A 26,027-nucleotide genomic window follows, 5' to 3' on the forward strand; every position below is an offset into this window, starting at 1 on the left:
GTCTTCCAAACCTAGGCCCCACGGGGCTCTTACCTGGGGCTGGGGTAGAGCTTCTTATCCTGGACAAGCAGGGGAGGTCTCCCAGGCCTGCGGGACACCGTCCTGGGAGCTTTGTGGCACAGCAGGCTAGAGAAGGGAACCCAGGGTCTGGGGCTTCCACCTCTGGGTACTCCTGGACTCTAGCACAGAGTCCAGTCAGAGCTTCTATACACAGACAAGCATGGGCGACCTCCTCACCTCTCTGGGACATCATCAATGCACTTTGCAACACAGAAGGCTGGAGAAGGGAGCCCAGGGCCTCAAAACCCAGGACCCAACGGAGCTTTAACCTTGGGTCCGGTCAGAGCTTATTATCCCAAGGAAGGGAGGCCTCCCGGGGCCTGCTGGTCACAATCCCAGGCACTTTGACACATGTTGGGCTAGAGAAGGCAGCCCAGCACCTGGGGTTTCTACCTCGGGCCTGCCGGGGCTCTCTCTGTCCTGGGTACTGCCCAAAGCTTCTGAACCTGGAGAATCAGGGGAGACCTCTACGGGCCTACAGAACCCCATCCTGGGCACTTTGCAACATGACAGCTTGGGAAAAGAGCCCAGGGCCTGGGGTTTCTAACCTTTGGTCCACTGGGGCTCTGTCCTGGGCCTGGTCAGAGCTTCTGAATGCAGACATGCAGGGGAGTCCTTCCCAGGGCAGCGAGCCCCCATTGGGAGCACTCTAAGACATGGCAAGCAAGGGAAAGGAACCAAGGACAAGGGTCTTTCCCCCGTGCCCTTTGGGCCCAGTCAGAGCTTTTAAATCCAGACAAGTAGAAGAGTCCTCCCTAGGCCTGTGGGATACTGCCCAGACACTTTGTGACAATGTGAGCCACAGAAAGGCTGGAGACTTACATCCCAGGCCAGACGAGACTTTGGCCCGGGGCCCGGTCAGAGCTTCTTATCCCAGACAAGCAGGGGAGGCCTCCCTGGGCCAGCAGGTCCCTGACTCAGGCTCCAAGTGACTCAGTGGGCTATGTGACAGAGCCCTAAGCTGGGGGCTTTCACCCGAAGGCTGAGTAGGCTCTGACCGGCCTGGTCAGAACTTCCTATTCAAGCAAGCAGAGGACGTCAATATGCACATGCAGATCTCTATCCCAGGCACTTTGAGAAATGACACATGGAAACCAGATACCCAGGGTCCTCGCCCTGGATCTGCACCAAAGCACTACCCATTCTAGTAATCCATGCACACTGAGTGACAGTGAGAGACATTCGAGAGAATGTATCTGGCCTCCTGCAGCCCTGACTGAGCTTTAAGCTTCAAACGAGCCCTCATTCAGACTCCATGCCAGTTTGAGAATCAGAACAGGGAGTCACATTAAGGGAATGACATGTTTTATTTATTTTAAGCAAAAAAACCACCAGTGAAACATGCATGAAACATTTTGCACCACCCACGTAGGCAAGGTAAAGGATCCCTAATTTGAACTATGCCTGGCATAATTTTAAATACGATGTAAACTATTTTATACAAGTATTTAGGCACACGAATAAAACATACAGCATTTGCCTCCGGACTTTTAAGTGAATATGGCTCAAAGAAGTGCATTGTAGGTGTGAATATTATTGCACTGTACTTTTTTTACTGCTTGTATCAATCTCACACTGATTAAGAGCTGACTTGAGACCTTGGGGATACAGAACTGCATATCTGCAAGTTATGCAAGTTGCTACACAAGACTTATCGACTCAGTGATCTAGCTTATAAGAAAAAGGAGCTTGCTTCAGAGCCCCAGTGGAATGGGTTGCGGGAAATGCATTTCAAGAGTACTGTGTGCATCTCAGCAGCGAGTTTCTGGTACATGCTGCAAATCAGAACAGAGGCAATGTATTAGAGCTCCAGCAGAGATATGTAGCCGGAAACAATGCAAACCACAGCAGAGATGCATTGTTATATAGGAGTACTGTAATCACTGGTTGCACAATGAATGATCTGTTGAAGACTCAGTACTGCTTTACAAATGCACGTTTAAGAACAGTGATAGAGGTGTTTGTGCCATAACTAGACTTCAAGACGAGTGTATTGAAAATGTAGGCCAGGTGTTGTTGTGATCTTTATATATGTGTCAGTACTGCTTTGGAGGGAGGGATGATAAAGATCTGACCCGGACCTGATATTTTCTCTAGCGTTTTGGTGGAACAGCAAATGGCAAGATGAAGTACGCATAGGATGCTATAAAATGTGGGTGGGGGGGAGGGGCCCGGTAGTAGTGGTAGCTACAAGGCCCTTACTAAAATAATTACAAAATAGGTAACCCATTAAGCAGGAGATGGCAGGCGAGGGAGGGAGTTGATGCCATGGAGAGTGGGTCACAGGAGCAAATCCCCGAGTAATAGTGGTCCTGTAGCGGTATTTAAACGCTGGGCTCTCATGAAAAAGAGATAAATAAGTTACTAAAAAATAAATAAAGTGGTAGTGTAACATTAAAGAGTGAAGAATGTGATCATCTCCGATGGAGGGTAGAAACCCAAATAGAAAAATAGTGCCCGTACGTCAGTAGTAGAAGGATATAAGTGAAGCAATGAGAAACATGGTAAACAAGGGAAAAGAAGAAGTTCTCCAGGGGTAGGGCCCGCGGCCAAGATGGCGGCCTCAATGGATATGTAAATCAGAGCTCCATGCAAGACCCACCTGGACTAGTGCCTGCATTGCGCCTAGGAGATTAGCGCAATGGAGGGGTACCGTTTAATGCTGGCCTTGGGATCGGTGCCGATACTGCCTGGCAACTTGCAGTGCTGAGGCGAGGCCAGAGGCTGCAGAACTGGCGTGGCAAGCCAAGTCATAGGCCTCGGGTGCTGCAGTCCCATGTGCTTCCAGCCTTCAGTGGGCTCCAACAACAGGGGCAACTGCGAAGGGAGCATCTGGAGGCTGTGGGGGCCTAGGCCTATTGTCACTGCATGGCGAAGAGCCCCAGTGGTCACAACCACTCTTAATTGTGTGGGCGGGGCTGGCCCGACCGGGCGCTCATGACACCCAAGGAGACTACGAATTCTGTGTGCCTCATGGGTGTGCTGCTGACCACCCTGGGGCTGCGCTATCAGCTGCAGACGCATTAAGGCTTGTTAACCTACTAGTGGCAGCGGAGCCTGGCAGCTGGATTTATGGTGATCTCATGGGTGTCCACCATCTTCTGCCTGAACACTGGAGTTGAGATGTGGGGCTGAGGTGACATATTTGGGCTGGTCTTTCATCTGACCACCACTGACCCCCTGTAGACATTGCTTCTTGAAAGTGCCAACCGCAGAGAGGGAGATTTCAATAACTGGTGCTGGGCATATCCAGGGCGGTTGACAGTGTGTGCAAGATGTGCCCTCCTCTTACAGACCTGGGGCAGATAACGGGTCTTTCTCCCCACACTCTATTATTTAGACTTATACTGGCGCTCAGGGGGAAGTTGCTAACGTGGGGCCTCATTACTCATGCAGCAAATGACAATTGTTACCAGCCGTGAAGACTATTTATTATTATGCCCTCAAGATGATCCTGTATCTTGTAAGTACATCAACTGTGCATTGCAGATACTACCCCACCCTTTGGCACTAGAATAGTGCTTTGTGTCAGACTCCTATGCCCAGGCTGGGTAGATATGAGTGGCCGCAGAACACACTGCTAGTGTGTGCTCCCTAGTGGATTTACTATACTTACTGGCCTTAATCAGCACAGGCTTTGAATTTGGCAGCCACCATTACTATGGTCCGTGACTAGGAGCTGCATTGGGTCTTAATGCATTGGGAGTTTTTCTTGGGGAGACACGCTGGACACGGGGATGCAAGTTGACCTGAAAGTTATCTTAACTGGGAAACCTCGGGCCGTTTATTCTGCTACTATCTCCATCTCTGTCTACTCCTGAGATTTGCAGGCCCAGTGCACTGAGATGGTGAAGCGCAAAAATACGAAAACGCAGCTCATGGGCACTGAGGGGGTGACTATGGATTTGGCCCCAATGGATAAGACTCCTAATAGAATACCCTTAGTCATCTTGAAGCAACGCTTCGTTCTCACTCCACTCAGTTCGACAAGATGCTTCAAGCCATCATGACATCATGAACACTAAAACATCTTTGGAGGTCCATACTGATACTGTCTCTTTAGATGTTAACTCTTTGGGAGCTGACCATCACAAACTACAGGCCGGGTAGAGGAAAAATAATCGAATTTGGCAACAGAGAAACTGACGGTGCAGGACCTGCAGGAGCACCTACGACATGTGGAGGGGAAGGTAGCTAATCTACAACACAGAGTGGAAGACGCAGAGAGTAGGTAGATCGAGATGGAATAATATTAGCTAAATGGGCTTCCCTTAACGTTTGGAGGGCCACAGTGTTGAGTTTTCTTTGGAGGACTAGCTGGTGGAGACTGTACTGGAAAGTAAAGTACCAACTTTCTTCTTCATTGTAAGGGTGCACCGCACACTGGTATGAACCCCTCCCCCTTCCTGGCACCCCTCCTTAACAAAATACTGCTTGTCTCCTTAATTGTCGAGACCGCAATTTGTTGTTGCAGCCGTTTCAAACCAAGAGCCCAAGGAGGTACAAAAAAGCATCTATCACAGTATACCCAGACTTCACCATGGAGGTGCAACACCGCCCTGGCTCCTACTCCAGGGTAAAGCAACATCTTTGAGAGCTGAATTTCGAATACGGTCCCCTGTTTCTTGCCAAGCTTAGTGACATTGATGGTGACCAATCCCACATACTCAATTATCCAGATGGCGTATGCACTTGGCTACATGCCAAAGACATGGTACATGCTCCACCTGGGGAATTGGCTACTGGGGACTGGCTGATACCCAAGACCAAAGGGGCGTAGTTGCCGCAACATAAACATGAAACCAACGAAGGAACAAGCAGCAGCAGTGCAGGCTCTACCAGTCTCTGAGGCCTCACTTCACAGTCCAAACTCTTTTTCTCCTCACTGCATCAAGCACCCATCAGTGTCAGGGTCTGGGTTCAGCAGGGCCCGGTGATCACCACAAGATCAGCAGATCATTTATAGGTGGGACATGCCTGCCAGGGTGGTGGCTGAACTGGAGAGGATGGACTGATCATGGGCTCGATACCCTCCCTGAAGGTAAGCGGCACAGTCCATGGAACTGAATGGTAATTTTCCTGATCTGGGCCTACAGCACGGACATATTGAACATTGTTATCATCACTTAAAACATGGCCCGTTCCCTATTTGAGCACTCCATACAGACTTGATGTAATTGCTGTGTACTGGTTGTACTGTTTGGGGGTTGTGGCATGGGACCAGTAGGTGCTCAGACCTGGGATAGGGGAGTTGTTTTATTGACATGTTTGATTGTTTGTTATGTTCTGGCTGGAGGGAGAAACAGCCAAGATGGGGGATGTAATATGGGTCCCAAGCATCTCGAAGATTGTAGTATGCATACATGGCTAACACCTTTCATGCTTGAACTTGGGAAACCATGATATGGTGACCCTGCTGGGAGACATAGGATATATGCTTATTTACGGAATTGAAACATTCATTTTGTTGGTCTCCATGAGACTCCACTACTCCACATAACCACCTCTCATCAAGAAGTGATCACCTCCAACAGGCAAGTCAAATTGATGCTACTCAACTGCAGATCAGCTGTGAAACATGCTGCGGATATTTCAGAACTCATCATTGCACAAAACCTAGACCTACTGATTCTCACTGAAACTTGGCTCAATGATACCTCCTCCCCAAGTCTCGACATCCTAATCCCACCAGACTACGCCAATATCAGAAGCGATAAACCTGTTAAAGCCGGGGGGGGGGGCATTGCATGCATTCATCACTGCAACCTCACCGTAAAACAATCTCTATGCTCTGTGTTATCCTCCTGTGAACAACTGGTCACCGAAATCTGGAATAAAGGCAAGAAGGTTTGTGTACTACACTCCATCTATCATCCACCAGAAGGCAATCTTGTCTTCATAGAGCAAATCATGGAGGTCATTAGCTCGAGCTCGCATCAACTCTGCCACATCTTCCTCGGAGACTTTAACTTTCACTGGAATTACGCAAATGATCCCATAGTCTGCTCCTTTAAGTCTTTTAACTCTGACCTTAACCTATCACAGCTATGCAAAGGCCCTACACACACTAAGGGCGCTACTCACGACCTGATAATTGCTAAAGACAATAGCATACAAGTAGGCGACATGTTACCCTCTGACTGGTCAGATCATCATCAAATTCCCTTCAGCATCTTGGACAAGGGCGGGGGTAGATAGGGACAACCCCTCAAAGCTAAACAAATTACGTGCAATATGAGAGACTTAACATCAATACGCTAACCTCAATCACTAAAAAGAGACTACAACCCCCCCAACATGACCAACCTTGACGATCTCTCTGATCTCTATATTAACACAGTGTTTAACATTCTTGATACTATGGCACCTAAGAAACTCAAAAGGATTCCTGTCAAACAATCCAAACCCTGGTTTAATGGTGCCCTTAATGACAGGAGACTCTGGAGGAACACGCCTTTCACGTCCAGTCTCACTCAACTGAGGAAAGTGAGAAGTACATACAACAAACACATCCGCATGGCTAAGATTGACCACTTCAGAACGCAACTTTATGTAGCTAAAAATAGACCCAAGAAACTCTTTGAAATCCTCAAGGAACAAGCCAACCACTCTTCCAACCCTATCACTTCTCCGGTGTCCTTGCTTCCTAATGGTGATGATTCCACTGTTCATTTTGCTGAAAAAACAAGAAAAATCGAGCTGGAGCTATGCCCGGGCACTCCAACTCTGAGGCTTCTGAATCCGTCCGCTTTTCCCGTTGAGATGGTAGAATCCTCAACAATATCAACGCCCTTAGGATGCTCTCTCAAGAATAATGGCTCTTTGAATGCCTTTCGCTTACCTGATGTCAAGGAGCTTCTACACAACATTTTGTCCCTTAAACCCTCCAACCATTTTAGTGATCCCAAGCTTTTTAAAGAGATTAACTCAGCAATTCTCCCTCTTGGGTCCAGGTTCATTTATGAATCCCTCTTTCAGGGAAAGATACCCGACTCGCTCAAAGTTGGGCAAGTTACTCCCATCCCTAAGAAACCCAAAGTGGACCTGTCTAATCCTAACAACTTCAGACCTATCACCTGCATTATGACTCTAGCTAAGCAGCTCGAAAAATGCGTCCACTCGCAGCTCACATTGAGAAATATCAACTCCTTGACCCCCATCAATCAGGTTTTAGATCAGGCCACAGTACTGAAACGGCTGTAACCCACATTGTAGATGACGTCTTGAGATCTATTGACCAGAATGTCCCTTGTCTCCTGATCCTTCTAGACCTGTCTTCAGCCTTTGAAACCGTCAAACATGAGAACATGATTAATCTTCTTCATCTTAGGATGGGTTTCTCGGGCCCGGTCTAAAATTGGATCACCTCTTTCCTGCATAACCGTACACAAAGGATCAAAATCAACCAAGCCCTTGCTTCCAGTCCCCTTGTCACGATAGGAGTGCCACAAGGATCTGCTCTCTATCCCAATCTCTTCAACCTTTTTATGGAACCTTTTTCTGTCATTCTGAACCTTGATAACATTCAGTACCCCATGTATGCAGATGACACGCAATCGTACCTGAAGATCACCTCTCAAGAAGACATAAAAACACTAAATGTTGCACTTGCACAAACCCAACAATGGTTAGCTCAGAACCACCTGCTGTTAAATACTCTCAAAACGGAATTCCTTGTGATCCCCCCCCCAATCACTCGGCTCCTACCCTGGATTGGCTTAAACAACTCACCATTCCGAACTGCACCCCTCATGTTGTAGACTCTGCCAAATCTCTAGGCATCACCTTGGATAAACACTTAAACATGCAAGCGCACATCAGTGCAGCTAATAGGGGAGCCAATTTTCAACTTAACACCCTTAAGAAAATGAAACCTTTCCTCCCACCCCGAAGACATCAAGCTGGTGGTTCAATGCTTGGTTATCTCTAGGTTGGAATATGGTCTGGTGACCTTCGCTGGACTTTCCAAAGCTAGCTTGGCCGCACTCCGAGATGCCCTGAATGCATCGGCGGGACTCATCACGGGCTCCAGAAAGCATGACCACATCTCCCCTGACCTTTTGCAACTAAATTGGCTATCTATTGTAGACAGAATCTGATTCAAGATAGCTTGCCTGACCCATAAAGCCATACGTTGTAACACTCCGATCTACTTGGCAAACAAGCTTGAACTCTCAGGAGCTGGCCGAAACCTTACAAGTGCGTCCACCCTACTCTTAAAACCACCAAGATTCAAAAAGAATAAATCTTACAATCATACTTTCTCAGGTCTGGCTCCAAGAATCTGGATCTCCCTGCCTCCTGCGATCAGATCCAATCCCTCCACACTATCTTTCAAGAAACTGGTCAAACAGCTACTCATGAACAAACTTTAACAACATCCACTGACTCTCACGCTCTTGTTTGCTAATTTTCTGACTATACTGTAATGCACGTGTATGCTGTTTTGGTCAACTTTTTGTGCTGTAGGACACATCTGAGACCACCAACTCTTAACGTACTCTGTTTCCCCACTTTGTTGTAACCTTCAAGTACTGTCCCTTTTAGTTTGTTACCCTTGTTTTCCCATTTCTCTACAGAGCTCTGATACCCGTTTGGGTCTTGTTTGCGTTTTATAAAACTTTTCAAATAAATAAATAAAATAAATAAATGTCTGGTGACTGAGACATCCAGGTGGGGTGGAGTATTCTTACTATGCTCCAGATCATCGGGTCCATACCAGACTAGATGAGTTCCTCTGTATTGTGGATTGTTAGCCTGTTATATGTAGTTCCAAATACCTGGGCAGGAAATTATCTGACCACAATTTAATTTAATTTAATTTAATTTAAAAGGTATTTGTTAAGCGCAACGTTCACCATGCGGTTTCTTGGCGCTATGGAGGCAAACTTTAGCAGTGACACAAACAAGACTAGAGATGACAGGGAGGGGAAGGAATTACATTGGGAAAGCTTGGGTAAAAAGAAAAGTCTTGAGCTCTTTTCGGAAGGCAGGGTAGTGAGTAGCCGAACGTAAATGGTCAGGAAGGGAGTTCCAAAAGGAGGGTGCCAAAACAGAAAAATTGGATCCACCCCATTTCTTACGTCTGTATCTGGGGACTTGTAGGAGTGATTGGGTAGATGACCGCAACTCGCGAACAGGGGTGTATTCTTTGAGTAAAGAAGAAATGAAGGCCGGAGCAGTACCTTGGCGTGCCTGGAAGACCATGCAGCCAGTCTTAAATAAGGTTCGCTCCTTAACAGGCAGCCAGTGCAGTGCTTTCAGCAGGGGGGTGGAATGATGGAAGCGAGAAAGTCCGTGGATCAATCTGGCCGCCTGGTTTTGAACCAGCTGGAGCTTCTGGAGACTGTAAGCCGGGATGCCGTTGTAAAGGGCATTGGCGTAGTCCAGCCGGGAAACAACCAGGGCGGACATGATTAACCTGAGGGCAGAAGGAGAAAAGAAATGGGAGACAGAGCGGATGGTGCGGAGAACAAGAAAGCAAGAAGATACAACAGAACTGATTTGTGAGTGGAGGTTGAGATGGTTATTGAGTTTGATACCCAGGGTTTTAACTGAGGAAGAGGGTGTGGGAGGGGGTCCCAAGGGGGAGGGCCAGAAGAGGGAGTTCCAGGGACTGGATGAACCACCTGTAAGGACCAACTCTGTTTTATCAGGATTCAACTTCAGATGATTGTGGTTCATCCAGTCCCTGATAAAAATCATAGTAGACTGAAAGTTAGAGATAGAATGAGGAGAAGAGGAAAGGTTGAAGATAAGCTGGAGGTCATCTGCGTAGTTAAACACAGTGACCTCCAGCTGTTGAAGGGCAAAAATCAAAGGATAGATATAGAGATTGAATAGGAGGGGAGAAAGAGAAGAGCCCTGAGGGACACCACAAGTGAGTTGGAGTTGAGTGGCCGAGAAATCCCCCAGCCGAACCGCCTGGGTGCGGTCCCTCAGGAAGGACGCTAACCACACCAGGGCTGGGCCCTCGACCCCCGCCGCTCCGACACGGGACAGTAGGATGGTATGATCAACCGTGTCGAAGGCGGCGGAGAGGTCGAGGAGCACCAAGGCCTGGTTGTTGTCATGGTCCATGCCCTCCCTGAGATGGTTCAGGACCGACACCACGACGGACTCGGTGGAGTGCCTAGGCCGAAAGCCCGCCTGGCTGGACGCAAGGCCACCATTTGCTTCCACATGGGCACTGAGGACTGATGTAACGTGTCGCTCTAGTACCTTGCCCAGATAGGGCAGGAGGGAAATGGGGCGGTAGTTGGCTGGGATAGAAGGGTCCAGCCCAGGCTTCTTAAGAATAGGGACTACGGTGGCAGATTTCAAAGCTGGAATTACTACACCCTGAGCCAGCGAGCTGTTAAGAAAGGATAAAGGTGGTTTGGGGCAGATCGAGTAGATTTGTTGGAGGATATAGGCAGGGCAGGTGTCCGCCGGGGAACCAGATTTTATTTTGGGGAGTGTTGCAAGGAATGCCTCCTCAGTGAGCGGAGGAAAGGAGGAAAGAAAGCAATGAACAGTCGGAGGAGTGGGCTCCACAAAAGCGTGGGAAGGAGGTGGGATGTTAGCTCTGATATTGACAATTTTTTCCAAAAAATAGATGTTCAATGAATCGCAGAGGGACTGGGAAGGGGGAGGTTTGGGGGAAGCTCTGTCTGAATACGCCAGGTCCTGGACAATGGAGAAGATCTCCCTGGACTTGTTCTCTGCTGCCAATATTTTCGCTGAGAAATGAGCTGTTTTGGCGCTCAATATAGCTTTTTTATAGTCGTTCAGCAAAACTAAATAGGACTTTTTTAATAAGGGGCAGTAGTCCATTCTCCAGTGCCTTTCTGCACGCCGAAGAGTCAGCTTCTTTGCCTTTAGATCGTCACCAAACCAGCGATTGGATTCCTTAGGTCTTTGAATGGATATCCGTCGTAGTGGGGCTACCTTATCACAGCCTCCCGCAAGCCAGGTGTCAATGGCGGCGGCTTGGGAGGTGGAAGATAGGCCCTCAAGGTTAGGTGCGGAAGTTAGCAGCGAAGATGACAGGGCGGTAAAGTCCACCCTATTCCAATTGCGTGCCCAGATATCTACTCTTAGTTACGTTTCGAGGGAATCGCCAGGTTCCAGGGGTTTGGAGTAGGACACTATAAAGGTGGTCATGAGGGAGCATGGCTTTGCCATGACATGAGGAGTAGATTCGTCTCTCACCCATACTATTTTAACTTAAAATATCGCCGGCAGACCATGGAGCTCGAGGCGGTGACGGCACCTGAAGTACGCCCGACTGACGGTCTTGTGCCGTTAATATCAGGAAGAGGTACAAAGACTAAGTGACTTTGGGCCATATGTAGGTGGGGCATTACCGGTTGGTAACGGTGAAATTCGGTATATTTCACCGTTACCGACCGGTATTTAGGGAGTTGAGATGTAGGAGGCAGGCTTCAAGGATTCGGTTATATTACCAAATCGGTAAATTACCGAATTCTTAAAATACCGAATCAGTAAATTATCGAATGCTTAATGTAGGGAGCACTCAAGTGAGTGCATTTTTCATTTAAGGATTCGTTATTTACCACCAACTACAAGCTGTCCTGTTGTTTCCCCCTATAGCTCCTATTGTATTGGTGAATATCAAAAACCTTTAGAAAAGCAAATTTGTGCTTTTTTAAAAGTGCCATGTGGCAGACATACATGCCCTTAGGGCATGTATGTGTGCCACATGTGCACACATGCACGATTCAGGGGTGCAACAGGGTGTCAATGTGACACCCTGCCACCCTTAAATATGTTTCCCCTATTACCGATTCGGTATTTACCGAATTGGTAATAGTGAATGGCTTCCCATTCATTCCTATGAGCCTCCAGGCCCATAGGAATGAATGGGAATTACCAAATCGGTAATACCGAATATTACCGATTCGGTAAAATTTACCGATTCATTACCTACATAACATTTACAGATTCCTAAATACCGAATCGGTAAATTTCGGCATTTAGGAATCGGTAATATGTGATTACCTACATATGGCCCTAAGACTACAAAGCATCCTTGGCTCACTAGCACGCTGAAGGCGATAAACTTGGACTCACGTTGGGATGGTTGTTGAGGTCAGAGATTCCCAAGACCCTGGTGGGTGCCATACATGACAATGCTGTTCTCTGGAAAAATATGCAAGCACACATTAATGAGGTGTTTGCGCAATATTATGAGAGACTGTATTCCTCTCCCCGGGGGCTCTCAATGCCACAAGTGTCGGACTACTTGCGGACAGCACGTCTTCCCCCCACCACAATGCAGTTGTTGGACCTGGTGCAACCACTTCAGATAGAGGAGATTAACCTAGCAATCCGCCAGATGGCCCGTGATAAGACTCCGTGCATGACGGGTACCGTGTGGAGTATCACATGACCCTTGGGACCACTCTTGTTCCTCATCTACTGGAGATGTACCGGGAGGCACACCAACAGGGATTCCTACTGTGATCTCTTTCTGAGGCATCCGAAGCCGGGCAGGGACCCCCTTGAGGTAAGTTCTTATTGCATGTTATTAATGTTTAACATTGATTATAAGATTTTGAGTAAAGCCTTAGCCAATAGTCTGCTCCCGATGCCTAGCACATTGGTTAATTCTGACCAATATGGGTTTGTGACACAAAGAGCGAGGCACTTTACCCTCGGACGGTTGTGCCATATTATAGATGCAGTGAATGGGGAGGCCTATCTACTGGTGGTGGTCTTCCTGGATTTTGAGAAAGCATTTGATACGCTTAGTTGGTCTTACCTGTTTCAGGTGTTGGAGGTGTTCGGGATAGGTCCGATATTTCTGGGTTGGGTCAAGCTCTTAAATACAGCTCCGATGGCATGGGCCGTCAGATCTCGTGGTCTTTCCCTTTCGCCTGGATTGGCACATGGTGTCTTTTTACACAGACGATGTGTTGATGTACCTCAGGGATCATGCCCAATCACAACCGTCCCTTTATGACCTGCTTAAACTCTTTGGGGAGATGACAGGCCTCAAAGTCAACTGGGATAAGTCTTGTATTGTTCCTCTGTGCTGGATTGAATCAGAACACAGAGAAGAGCCAAGAGTGGGGCGCCTCCCCTGGATTTTCGCCACTTTACGCTATTGTGGGGTAAATGTATACCATGATGACGAAGACCTCTTAGATGGCAAACATGATAAGGCCTTGGCCTCGATTCACCAGTCCATGCATATTTGGATTCGGTTGGCCCTCTCACCCATGGGCTGGGCCTCGGAGGTAAAGATGCTAATTCTCCCGAAGCTCCTATGTTTCTTTGCGACTCTGCTAATGATACTGCTCAGGTCCTTTTTCCGATCGCTGCGGATCCTGGAGTGTGAATTTTATTTGGGGACCCACTCAGAAAAGAGTCTTGCTATCCATGCTTCAATGTCCCATGCTCAAGAGGGGGACTCAGGGTTCCAGACATGGAACTATATTTTACAGTGGCCCAACTGCAATGGCCTATGCGCTGGCTGGCCAGAGATGGAACTATGGAAAGTAACATGGTTCAAGCAGACTTGAGGGACGTAAAGGTTACTGGATTGGCTGTTCACGCCGGGAAGACCAGCTAGGGAACTGGGTCTGCTCACTTGAGTTGCTAAACTTGTTTGGAGGCGATATATACAGCCAGGGCGGGCACCGACCCCTTATGTGCCACAGCTGCGCATTTGGCGCGTGTCAGCTTTGAGATCTGTGCTGGCTGTCCATGATCCCTCCCCATGGCGAAAAGCAGGAATCACCTAATTAGCTGATATATACAATGATGGGATCCAGTTATCTTTTCAGGCCATGCTTTATGAACTTGGTGCGTGTCTCTTTCTAACATACAATGCACTTATGGCGGTCATTGAGGACATATGGGTGCTAGGACAAGTAGAGCCACTGTTACACCTGGGACTACAATGCTTTTTGAACAATGGGCTGGGCCATCGGGCAATTTTGGTTCTCTATGAGACTTTACAGGGGGGAAACATGGACTCCTTAGCCCAGGTCAAACTTTAGTGAGAGGATTCTATTGGCATGGAATTGACCTCCAAGCAATGGTCCACGGCTATGGAGTGGGTGAAGTGCGTTTCGTGTAATGCCGGTCTAAAGGTCGTCATTTCAACTATGTGCATCAAACTTACCTCACACCACATGGCCTCCACAAAATGTTCCCTGCTGTGTCCCCTGCATGCCCGAGATGTGGCCACATGGATGTCACGTTCATACACATGGTTCGTAAATGCCCCCCTGCTGATGCATGTTTGGACTTGGGTACTAACAGGGGTCGTCCATGATTGATAATCAATTGCCAACAGACCCACTCCTTTACCTTTTGGGGATTACACAACGCACCCAACGTACTAAACATTATTTGAAGTTCGTTGACCTGGCTTTGACCCTCTTTAAGCGACTCATTGCCATTAAATGGAATGCCCCTCACCCTCCCACGATCATGAACTGGGTACAGCTGACTCATAAATGGGTTCTGGCAAAAGCAGATGCCATGACGCTTGAGCTTAAGGTGTGGGGAGGGGGAGTGGCCGCGATGTGGGACACCTACATCATAAACGTGTTCGACAGCTTTAATTCACCTCCCTGCCAGATGCTGACCTCAATTCGGAAAGCTAGATGACTTCCTACATTGATACATTAGTTGGCTTAACCGTTCACATTCACGTGTTTTGCAAACTCTAGGGAGGGCCGGGCATTTCCCTGGACAGAAGTATGTAAAGGTTCCTCTTGCTCCTTTGTTCCCCAGAGACACTCAAACTACATCTCTCATGTTATCACATGCTCCTATCATCTCTTAGTTCCTGTTAGCTGCATTGGGAATCACCGGCTAGACAGTTTTAGGAGTTATTGATTTTCTTTTGGTACTTTTTATTGTTTTATAGATGTGCTATAAAATTGGCTTCTCTCTGAGATATGAAGTTTAAAATCCTATCCTGTTCTTACTCCATCTTATTAGATGTCCCTTTATGGCCCCCATCACACTGTGAAATTTGCAAACACATTGTATTACATGTCAACATATAAAGATGTTTGTTGCACCACAGCATGAATGTGAATATTACTGAATCCTGTACTATTCGTAAAGACTTTTTGATTGAAAATGTCAATAAAGAAATAAACAGGGAAGAGAAGTTCTCCAAGGGCAGAATAAAAAGAAGATTTTGGAGGGAAGGCATTGAATTAGAAGCAGGGAAGTGAGATAGACCAGAAAAATCATCCAATCGTGATCAACGGGCTGACCCAGAGTTTACTTGGTTTTTATTGTATTGTAGATAATACGTCTTCAACAACTAACAGCTATAGTTGTTGGTATGTCAAGACCTAAAAAACAGTATTACATTATTAAACATAATTATATTTTTAAAAATGCGTCTTAACGTACCTCTGCCCATTCAGTTGAACCCAGTAGTCCGAATTCTTCAGCATCCCAACTAGCAAATATAATAGTTCTTCTAGGTGTCCACCCTGAAACAACATATGCCAAGTCAATCAGCAGTGCAACGGTTGCTGATGTTTTCCATTGCACTAACAGAAGAATTAATTATTAGACAATCTCCAATTCATCAGTAATATGTGTACCTCCTATTTGCATCATTTATAAATGCAGTACTTTAGTATGAGTCACAATAGAAACACACTTCATTGGTATAGGGGTGTTGGAGTGAGAGCAGGCATTATGGTCAGAAAGCAGATACAAAATATATGATGTACACCTGTTCTGAGTACCTACATTACCAATTTCTTTTATGTTTTTCTAAGTTACTTCCTGGAGAATGTTGGTGCTCTCAGTAAAGTATAGGCATTACTTGGTCCTAGTTTGCCTTTGATGTCCCAACAGTATATTTATGTGATCACTTTTAATTCTTAATCATCATAGACCAGTCTATGTGTTTGCTGTCACCAGGTCACTAAAACTGTACAATTGCATTACAGAGGGAGAGGAAAAAATGGTACTAGGCAAAGTGTTCATTCATATGAAGACAACGCAAACACATGATCACATGGTTCCACACAACCTTTCTGTCTGTCTAGTCTGGTCTGTGCGTCCCTTCATATGAAGGACCAAGGAGTCCAGTGAGGAGACTTCAGATTCAGCTACAGACCTCTAACTCTAGCAACAATAAAGACATCTAATTCCTCTGGAAGCCAATGCCATTGCTTCTGTACCCTGTTGTTCTTGTCAAACCCCAATTGACAATTGAATAAAAGAGGGATGGACCTCATCTTTAAATCTACTTTTCATACTAAGAAAAAAGAAAAACTACATGTTTTTAAATACATAGCCTGTCAAACACGGGAGTCCTTTTGACATTTTATAAATTAAAAACATTCTCTAACGTGGACTGTTTCGCAAAAGAGAACACTTGGCAACAGATCATTCCGATACTTGGTCGCCCAACACATTCACCCTGTGGCCCACTGCTTTTTAGTTGGGAAATATGAGGTTGGCAGCCTCCAAAATCTCCCTTAGGAAGCTACACCCCTGTTTAAATGTCTATGTTAAGAATTGACCCTTGCACTGCCCATCATTTCCCTCAGGGTAGACTTTTATCAGTCCGTGTCCTACAGATGTGAGGCAGGGACACTTTAACCAAGTTATTTGGTTTGCCAATACCAGTTCCATCTAGCAAATGCATGGTCGTTTTGATTTAAGACATATAAAATGTTTGGCTACTAAGCATGAAGGGTAGACCAATAGTAAAAGGGTAAAAATATTGCCTCAAATAATTTACATTGGATTCTTTGAGGTTTTCTCGACAAGACGGCTTAAGACACATTATGACATTCTAGCTACAGACTTTGTAACATCTATGCACCCATCCTATTTGTGGCTCAGCACTGTTACAGTTTATGAACATAAAACCGGATTCCATCTAATCCCTTCACTGAAAGAGTGCATTGCACCGAGATTAGTAAAGTGTGACATTGCCAAATAGGTAATAAACATACTTTTAGACTCCATTGATACACTTGCTGTGCTCACTAGAATAGCAGTTTTTAGTCACTGTGATTATTTGATGCAAATAACATCACTGGTAAAACATGGCATGGAAGTACCAATTAACAGATATGAGGAAATCTAGAAATCTGTGTATGACAACATTGCTGCTTTGCATTGGGAAGGTTGTGGGTGAGAGGAGAACAAACTCAAAATGTTGATGCTTGGATGTAAAAGTGATGACTGGTTGTGATTCCACCTAATGTCGTGGCAGTGACTTTACGACTCTGCTTTTTTCATGAAGTTTTTCCTAATCCAAATCTCTGTCAAGCCTCCAGCTGTAGCCTTGTCCTGCTGGATGAACCCTTTAGTAATTATTTTGTTGATCAAGAAGAGTAAAAGAACTGAATTGCTAGGGAAAACGTGCACGTTTTGAGGTCTTTGAATATATATATTTACTTTGATGTGTCTAATACATTTAGCTTAACAGAGCAATAGTCTACCGTGTATTACCAATTTAACAATGTACACTGATACATGAATCCTTGAGTCTTTCTAAAATATTTCCAGAATAAGACTGTGTTTAACGAATTCAGACGAAGCCACCAAATGGTTTAAATCCACTCCTTTGTCTCCACTGAGTCCAGTTCTCAAGATACCCCGTAGGTGCCCAAGGCAGATCGAGCGTAAACTGCAAATCACTTGTTAGCAACTTGTCAGAACTTATTTAGCCTTTCCTCAATCCACAGTCAACAGAACAAATCAGTGAGAAAGCACATGCGCCAGCTTTACCTGGCAGAGGGCAAGTCAAGGAGGCACGCAGCTGAGCAGAAAGCCGCTCCCCCAGCTAAGCACAGGAAGGCAAGTGTATGTCCTTTCCACGCATGCAATGGTGGTGTGTAACCTGTGTCCAGGTGTTTCTACAGATTCAGTTCGATATGACCATCATGCAGATTATTCTACATGAGATGGTGTTGCAAGAGTAAGATGGGTATTCTTTTGAAGGATTTAAAAGAAGAGGTGGTCCTTCTAGGGGTGGAGTGGAGTCCCAGACTCTGGGTCTGCTCCAGAGAAAGCTTGGTTTAGAGTTCTTGAAGGCTGGAGGATTCAGGAGAAGAGAATCTGTGCTCTGGAGTGATCCTGCTCCACGAGATGCTACCACTTACTTAGCCGGACAGCTGAGAGAGCTTGCATGGATAGCACTGTGGACAATGTAAGTTCATATGAATATTCTTTAGAGTGCTTTGGGAAGCCTTTTGAGAGAAGGAAATTGGAATAAAATGGTCATATCTTCTGGCACACGGCTGCAGTGAGGGATGCTTTCAGGGGAGCAAGGTGGATTTTTGGCATTCCGGTTAGCACGGAAATGCGATGGTCAACACTCAAGAGTACTAGAGCTTGTACGATAGACCTTAAGCTGTCAGGAGGAATGATGACGATGTCAGGCGGAATGAAGGCCTTCATTCCTTGTAGAAGTTTGATTTGGTAATGTGAACTTTTATCTAGGATACTGCCGTGCACCTGCATATTTAGCTGTTGTCCACTATTACAGACTTGTGTGTTGCATCCAGCAGTGACTGAATTGGAACATCTCGGGGTGAAATGAGGAAGATCTCTGTTTTTATCTGGTTCACTTTGATGTGATGGTAAAACACCCAGGATTTTAGGACCTTTAAAGTGTTGGCTAGTTTGAGAACGTCTTCAGGAAAGGCGACTCAAAGAGACTAGAATGCCTTTGGGACAGAGGTGAAACAAGTTGGTTTAGAATTAGGCATGGAGGCTCCATGGATACATTGAAGATTGCTGGAGAAACAATAGATCTTGGGGGCCTTTTTGAAATTGCAAAACACTCGATAGTTGGCTCGCTGGTTTTATTTGCTTGGAGTCGATAGACAGGTATGACTCGAAATACCTCAGAACTTTCCACACATTACACTCTATATTTCCATAATTTTCAAGAGAGGCATTCTTGGCCATATCAAACTCTGCTGACAGCCTGGGGAGGATAAGACGTCAAGAACTTGCTTTCCTCTAAGATTTGGAATTCCTGATGTAACATTGCAGTCTCTGTGCAGTCCACCAATCCAATCCACCAGGCCGCCCAATCGTGTCAGGGTGTGGTTCCATCGTGGAACCGCTGTCTAAGTATGTAGATGTTTTGCAGGAAGTTCCATCGTACCTGCGTGACACCATGGATTTTATACATAAAACTGAAGGTTTCCCCTTTGATCCTGATATTAACCTACTAGTAACAATGGATGTGTCACCATCATACACACAGATCCCTCAACAGGATGGGCTTGAAGCAATGGAGTCATTTTTGGAATCTAGATCCAGACCACACCGGGTACCTATGGAGTTCATCCTCAAATTCGCATCAATTCCGCTGCGGAAGAATTTTTTCAAATTTGACTATGAATTTTTCATCCAAGTCAAAGGTACTGCCATGGGCTGTCCATTCGTGCTGGAGATGGCGGTCCTGTACATGGTGAAATATGAAGTTCGGTTTGTGTATCACAACAATCCATACATTGCACATTTGAAGCAGTGGTACAGTTACATTGATGATGTTTGGTGCCTGTGGGAGGGGCCCCAAACTATCCTTAAAGAGTTTCACACATGGCTGAATGATCGCAGCCCGGATATCAAATTCAAACTAGCATACAGCAATCAAAGCTTTGCATTTCTGGATGTCAATGTTAAAACTACATTTTTTTTTTGCCTGATCAAAAGTAAGCCCTACCTCAACTCCCCGATGCCCGTGCTACTGCCTTAAGCACAGTCCCACTGATAGCGCTGGGAACTGCTCCAAGCCACCGAACTGGACTCACGCGGATTCTCCATAGTGCCAATACCACCTCACTCTGTCCCTCTAGCCAGTTGGTACTGTTGGCATTATATATTACTCCCCACCCCACTATTACCACATTCCACTTCCCTGCAGCATGGCCAAGAATCTAACGGAATGCGGGTAGTGTCCCTCGTTTTTCCTTCCTTTTTCGTTGGTTCTTCCCCCTTCCCCCCTGCCTTCGAGTTAAATTCACTCATTTTCATCTATCATTTGAAAGCTGTATTCAGCGCGGGGAACCATAATATGACAGCGCCGATGTCAGCAAAGCGCTAGTCATGAGTTAAACTTAAACTTACTCATTTTCACATTTTACTTGGAAGGCTGTGATCAGCACAAGGAACCACAGCATCACTACGCCGGTTTCAGCAATATGCTGGGCTTTTTAGTATGCGGTGTTGTCTTATATGCCAACTTTAGACACTGTTCTCCACCCTGGGGCTGATAAAGTGGTCATCTCTCCTCCACGTCTTCGATTTTGAATTCAACGAAATCAAGTGTTTTCACCATGGAGGTTACTTATCCAACTAGCCCCCACCACCAGACACTTCCTTAACCCTTCTCTGATGAGTAATACACCAATTTATACCTCCCTTACATACCCTACAGGTTCATCTAACCTAACAGCGCTGGCCTCACGGGAGCATGCTGCGAGGCCCTTGTTACTTTCCCTTAGGGTAAGAACCTTCTTACTATTTTCCTAGGAATGGGTGTCTCTTTGAAAGTTTCGGCATCACACCTCAGTTTAGTGTTTTAGTTGCACTCTGTGAACCTCTAATGTGAGATATTAATCGTGCCATCAACAGACCGATTATGAAGGGAATCTCTACCCAGTGTCCGGTACGATTGGTTTCCCTGCACACACCCCCCTCACCCCTCACAGTGTGGAGAGTATTCATCAAAGTCACTCTATATCTTCTGAGTAAACAGTCACAATAGTAAGATATGACTTGACTTGCTCTCTTTTAACCTATTTTTCCCCCACCTCTAGGTCGCCTAATTAGAGCAGGACCCCGTGGCCCTCTTTACCCCCGACCCAGAGAGGTTGTATCTGCTTTTTACTAAGTGAATGAGCATCTAACCCTTGTGTCTTCTTGTGTAGTACTTTGTTGAGGTCCTGACGAATCGCCGGTTGGCGAGAAACATGTTGACCACACCAGGGGGTTGAGTTCGTTTTCTGTATACCTATACGGTCTCTAGCTCCCCTCTCACCCCTTTTAATCAGTGAATCAGCCACGTCAATAAAAGCCTTTGTGGACTGATCACCCTTTTTAACTTTTACTCACTTTTGCACCGACTACACTTTCCTCCATCCTCACTCACACCCACCATCGGCAAGGAACAAAAGAACCCCGCCAAAAGAGTGCCTTCGGGTTCTCCGTCAGACATTGCAGTGCCGGTCTGTCGAGGGGCAGTGAGTCGATGATGATACTGGACACCCTTCAGTCAGGGTGTGTTTCACACCTAATACTCTGGGTGTGTGAGGCTCTCTAAGTTCCGACAAGGGAACCCTTCCAGTCCCTTGACTTGTGATATCAACTCTCTTCTCCACTCTGTAGCACTTTCCCCGGGGAACTTTGTATTCTGCTGTATGCGCTTATGTTAAAACTAGACCCAGTGGTCTGATTACTACGTTACTTACAAAACCCACTGACAAAAATAATGCTCTCCACTACAAAAGTTACCTCTCTAGAAACCTGAAGGATAATTTGCCATTTGGCCAATTCTTGCGCATAAGGCGTAATTGCTCGAGACGCGAGGACTACGAGCTACATGCAGAAGTGGTTGTCAACAAACTTTTGGAAAGAGGGCACCCAAAGAAACTGCTGAAACACTCTCTCAAAAGGGCATGGTTCACTCCTAGGGAACATCTACTAACCAAGAAAATCAAGCCTTCCCCTGATCGCATAGTTTGTGTTTTTACGTTTGGACCGTACACACCACCTGTGAAAAAGATCATACCCAGCAACTGGCATTTAATTGAGGGAACTATACACAATATTAGATCAACACTCTTTGCTTTAAAAAAGAACAGGAGCATTTGGCAACAAGTCACAATCGCAGCAGGACAATATAAGAAACCAGCTATGCTGTGTACCCTAAAAATCTTCCACCTGTTCAAGGGCACCACAAATGCGGGATGTGTTCAGTGTGCAATTCCACCACGGAGGGGAGTTTGTTCACTGATGGCCAAAGACACTGCCGCCATACTGAATTCACGAACTGTAAATCAAGAAATGTGGTTTATGCCGTTTCATATCAGTGTAAGAAAGTTTATATTGGTAGAACTTCCCAAGAAGTGCGGCAGCGCATTGTGCAACATCGCTCACAACTTGAAAATAACATTCTCAATGCACCAATGGTCGAACAGTTGATAGCTTCAGAACATAAATTTGATGTTTTTACATGGACTGTGCTGGCTCTGATTAAGAAGAAGAATCTAAGAGGGGGCGACCCTGAAATACTATTGGCCCAGAAAGAGGCATTTCTGATTTTGAAATTAAATACGGCCCTGCATGGCTTGAACGAACTTTCTGAAATCACAAAACTGTAGACTTAAATGCAACACTTGTGAACTATACGAGCTACATGCCCCAGAAGCCCATGAGGCGCGTGACCTTTGAATTCCTGTTTCAGGTCGATTAAATAGCCATCACTGTTACCGCCTCGGCGGTGCTTGCTGGAATCAGATGAGCGCGAAGGACTGAGAAGCTCGCTTTCATTCATTCCTCTAATTATAGGCACACTCTGCCGCTTTTTCAGATATGATGACAAAACAAGTGAAAGTTATTAGTTTTACTGAGTGCGGGCTTTTTCGTGTGCAGGATTTGAAAGGATTTGACTAACGCAGACCCGGCAAAAGTGCAACCACATTCATTGGCGGTGTCTGCCGAGCACAAGGTAACATTGGGCCAGATGTAGGTAGAACTTATTTACCGATTCTTAATTACCGAATTTTACCGATTCGGTAATTAAGAATCGGTAAATAAGAAGGGGGGGTATGTAGGAACATCCAGATGTTCCATTTACCGAATCGGTAAATATCTGTATTTACCGATTCGGTAAATACCGACCGGTAATGCTCCATTCATTCCTATGGGCTTTGAAGCCCATAGGAATGAATGGGGCATTACCGGTCGGTATTTACCGAATCGGTAAATACCGATTTTGACAAGGGTGCAGGGGGTGTCACTTTGACACCCTCTAGCACCCCCAAAAAAGGTTCGGGGGCCATGTGGCAGGCATACCTGCCCTAAGGGCAGGTCTGCCTGTCATATGGCACAGGTGTGCATGCACACATGTGCATGCACACCTGGGGCCAGATGTAGGTAGGGTTTTACCGGTCGGTAACCGCCGAATTCGGCCGTTACCGACCGGTATTTGGCATTTGATATGTAGGGGCAGGTAAACGGAGAAAATCGGTAATTTTACCGATTCTGTAAATATACCGGTCGGTAAATTTACCGACCGGTATATTTACCGAATCGGTAAAATTGATATGTAGGTGGGACTCTTCTGAGTCCCACAAGGCCTACAAAATCGGTATTTTACCATCAAATTGTATTTGATGTTAAAATACCGATTCAGGTGTGCATGCACATGTGTGCATGCACACCTGTGCCATATGACATGCAGACCTGCCCTTAGGGCAGGTATGCCTGCCATATGGCCTCCGAACCTTTTGTGGGGGTGCTAGAGGGTGTCAAAGTGACACCCCCTGCACCCTTGTCAAAATCGGTAAATACCGACCGGTAATGCCCCATTCATTCCTATGGGCTTCAAAGCCCATAGGAATGAATGGAGCATTACCGGTCGGTATTTACCGATTCGGTAAATACCGATTCTTAACGATTCGGTAAATGGAACATCTGGATGTTCCTACATACCCCCACTTCTTATTTACCGATTCTTAATTACCGAATCGGTAAAATTCGGTAATTAAGAATCGGTAAATATGTTTTACCTACATCTGGGCCCTGAATCGGTATTTTACCATCAAATTGAATTTGACAGTAAAATACCGAATTTGTAGGGCTTGTGGGACTCAGAAGAGTCCCACCTACATCTCAATTTTACCGATTCTGTAAAAATACCGGTCGGTAAATTTACCGACCGGTATATTTACCGAATCGGTAAAATTACCGAAATGGCCTGTTGCAATCCCCCTACATCTCAAAAGCCAAATACCGGTCGGTAACGGCCGAAATCGGCAGTTACCGACCGGTATTTGGCTACCTACATCTGCCCCATTGTATCCAAAACTGGGTTTTGACATCGCTCACATCGCTCGCTTACTTTTAAAACCCACACTAGAGCACTTACAATTATTTCACTTGTTGGTTTTAGAATTGGACACGTACCAGATTATTCTAAAGAGCTTTCATGCGCCTGCCCACTGCAAGGTAGGAACACCTATGCTTCTATTTTACGTAGATGAATCCACTGTGATGAGCCTTTTCATCGATTACATTTTTCTAATGCCCTGATGTCTAATTTCTAAACTCTTTATAGCTTCATTAAGAAAAGAGTTGACGTACATATACCGAACAACAGCTTCTGCAGATTAACTCTACACCTGAATTAAGGTACATATATACATCGTTTGGCACAGAATGACAGTTGAACCATGGTGAGGGAGGTTTCACAGCAATTTCTGTTTTTTTATTTTTTAGAGCCCAAGACCGAGTCCCAGCCTTGAATAGAATCCCGGAACTGCAAGGGATTCGAAATGCGTTGGCTATGAGCATGGGGGAACGTTGATGGGGTGTGCCACGAGGGAATTAGTTAAATAATATTTCCCCCTCAGTGCTGACAACACCGGGCAGTGTTATCTGTATTCCCTTTCACTCACACAGGCAGAACAGTAGATATGTGTCTAAAAATGAGGCAGTGGCAGCCTAGCGTACCAATTTGAACCTAGGACTGGTTACATTTTTGGCTTGTATGCACTTGTTCATTTTCACTGAGGTGTTGTATTTCTTTCACAAAAACGTTTTTATTATGTGCTGTATTTTTGGTTCAAAATATGCTTTCAAATGTGATGATAAAGAGTGATTTAATAATGTGTCATTCCTTTTAAAGACAAGAAACTGATTTGAAATGTCTTTTAAAAAAACTAAATTAAGCTGAATAAAGCTAATAAACATTAAAATTAATAGTCTAAGGTTTATTGAGATTCAAATTGAATAATCTCTCTCGACACCTTATTAGTTTTTCCAATATATGGGTGGTCCAGCCCAGGGAGTCACGGACCCAAGCCTTGCTTGATCTTATCTGCTATGAGTACGGCAGTGGCCCTAGAGCTTCAACTGCTAGAAGGAGAATCATTGAGGCCCAATCGGCATTACAGCAATTGTGAGGATGGCAGCTGCCCAGGCAGGAGCTACAAGTGCCACGAGGTTCACAGCAGCTCTATCAGGGCTACAACTGTAGTGAGGTTCATGCTGACTCATTATGGGGTTCGCCATGGCCAGTTGCCCTGCAACAACTGTGGTGCCGGCATACGCCAAGCCAGAGCTGCCTCTGACTCCTTAGCCAGAGTGAGCCTCATCTACTAAGTTGGAACGCACAGAAGCACCCAGACCTACAAGAGGTATCAGATCCCTCCAGGCAGCAGCATAAGGGATGGACAAGGACCATGCCTGGCTCCCTCTATGGCCTATGAGGGACTACACCTGAGCACCACAACTCTCTGCCTGCTGTGATGTAAAACCAATGATTTCATACTAGCTGACCATGAGGGACTATGAACTGAATTTCTATATGCTACACAGCTGTGGGTAAATAGGTGATCAAACAAGTGAAATTATTGCATATTTGACTGGTGGTCTATCCACACCTGACCCTTATTTATGTATCGGCAATAATTGTTGCGGGAAAAGTTTGTCTAATGTGATGTGGACGGCAGATAGAATGGATGTGGATAAGGGTGTAGCACCACATGAAAGTTGGGACCAGGATTCCTGCCCTGTATGCTGGATTGAAATGTATAGTATCAAGTAAAATTAGAAGATTAAAAAGTGCATTTGGTTTCTGAAAAAAACAAAGCAAGAAACAAGCACGGGGGTTGCCTCAAATGATTATGTATGTTGATTGAGTGCTAAGTTCTGAACTTGTACCACCACACTTATACATGAGAAGCATGTGATTGCTCATCCTCGCTAGCCTGTGAGAC

At 45.7% G+C, this 26,027-nt stretch overlaps 1 protein-coding gene across 1 annotated transcript in view; it reads right to left on the reverse strand.

The window, feature by feature from the left end:
* LOC144773916 (N-acetylated-alpha-linked acidic dipeptidase 2-like) overlaps positions 1–26,027 on the reverse strand; it is a 696,330-nt gene that overhangs the window by 182,884 nt on the left and 487,419 nt on the right. The window contains exon 12 of the mRNA XM_078658978.1: positions 15,448–15,530. Within this exon, the coding sequence (XP_078515104.1) occupies positions 15,448–15,530 (83 nt within the window). The remainder of the gene's footprint in view (positions 1–15,447; positions 15,531–26,027) is intronic.

This window comes from Lissotriton helveticus, chromosome 8 (genome assembly GCF_964261635.1).
Source record: "Lissotriton helveticus chromosome 8, aLisHel1.1, whole genome shotgun sequence".
Lineage (NCBI taxonomy): Eukaryota > Metazoa > Chordata > Amphibia > Caudata > Salamandridae > Lissotriton > Lissotriton helveticus.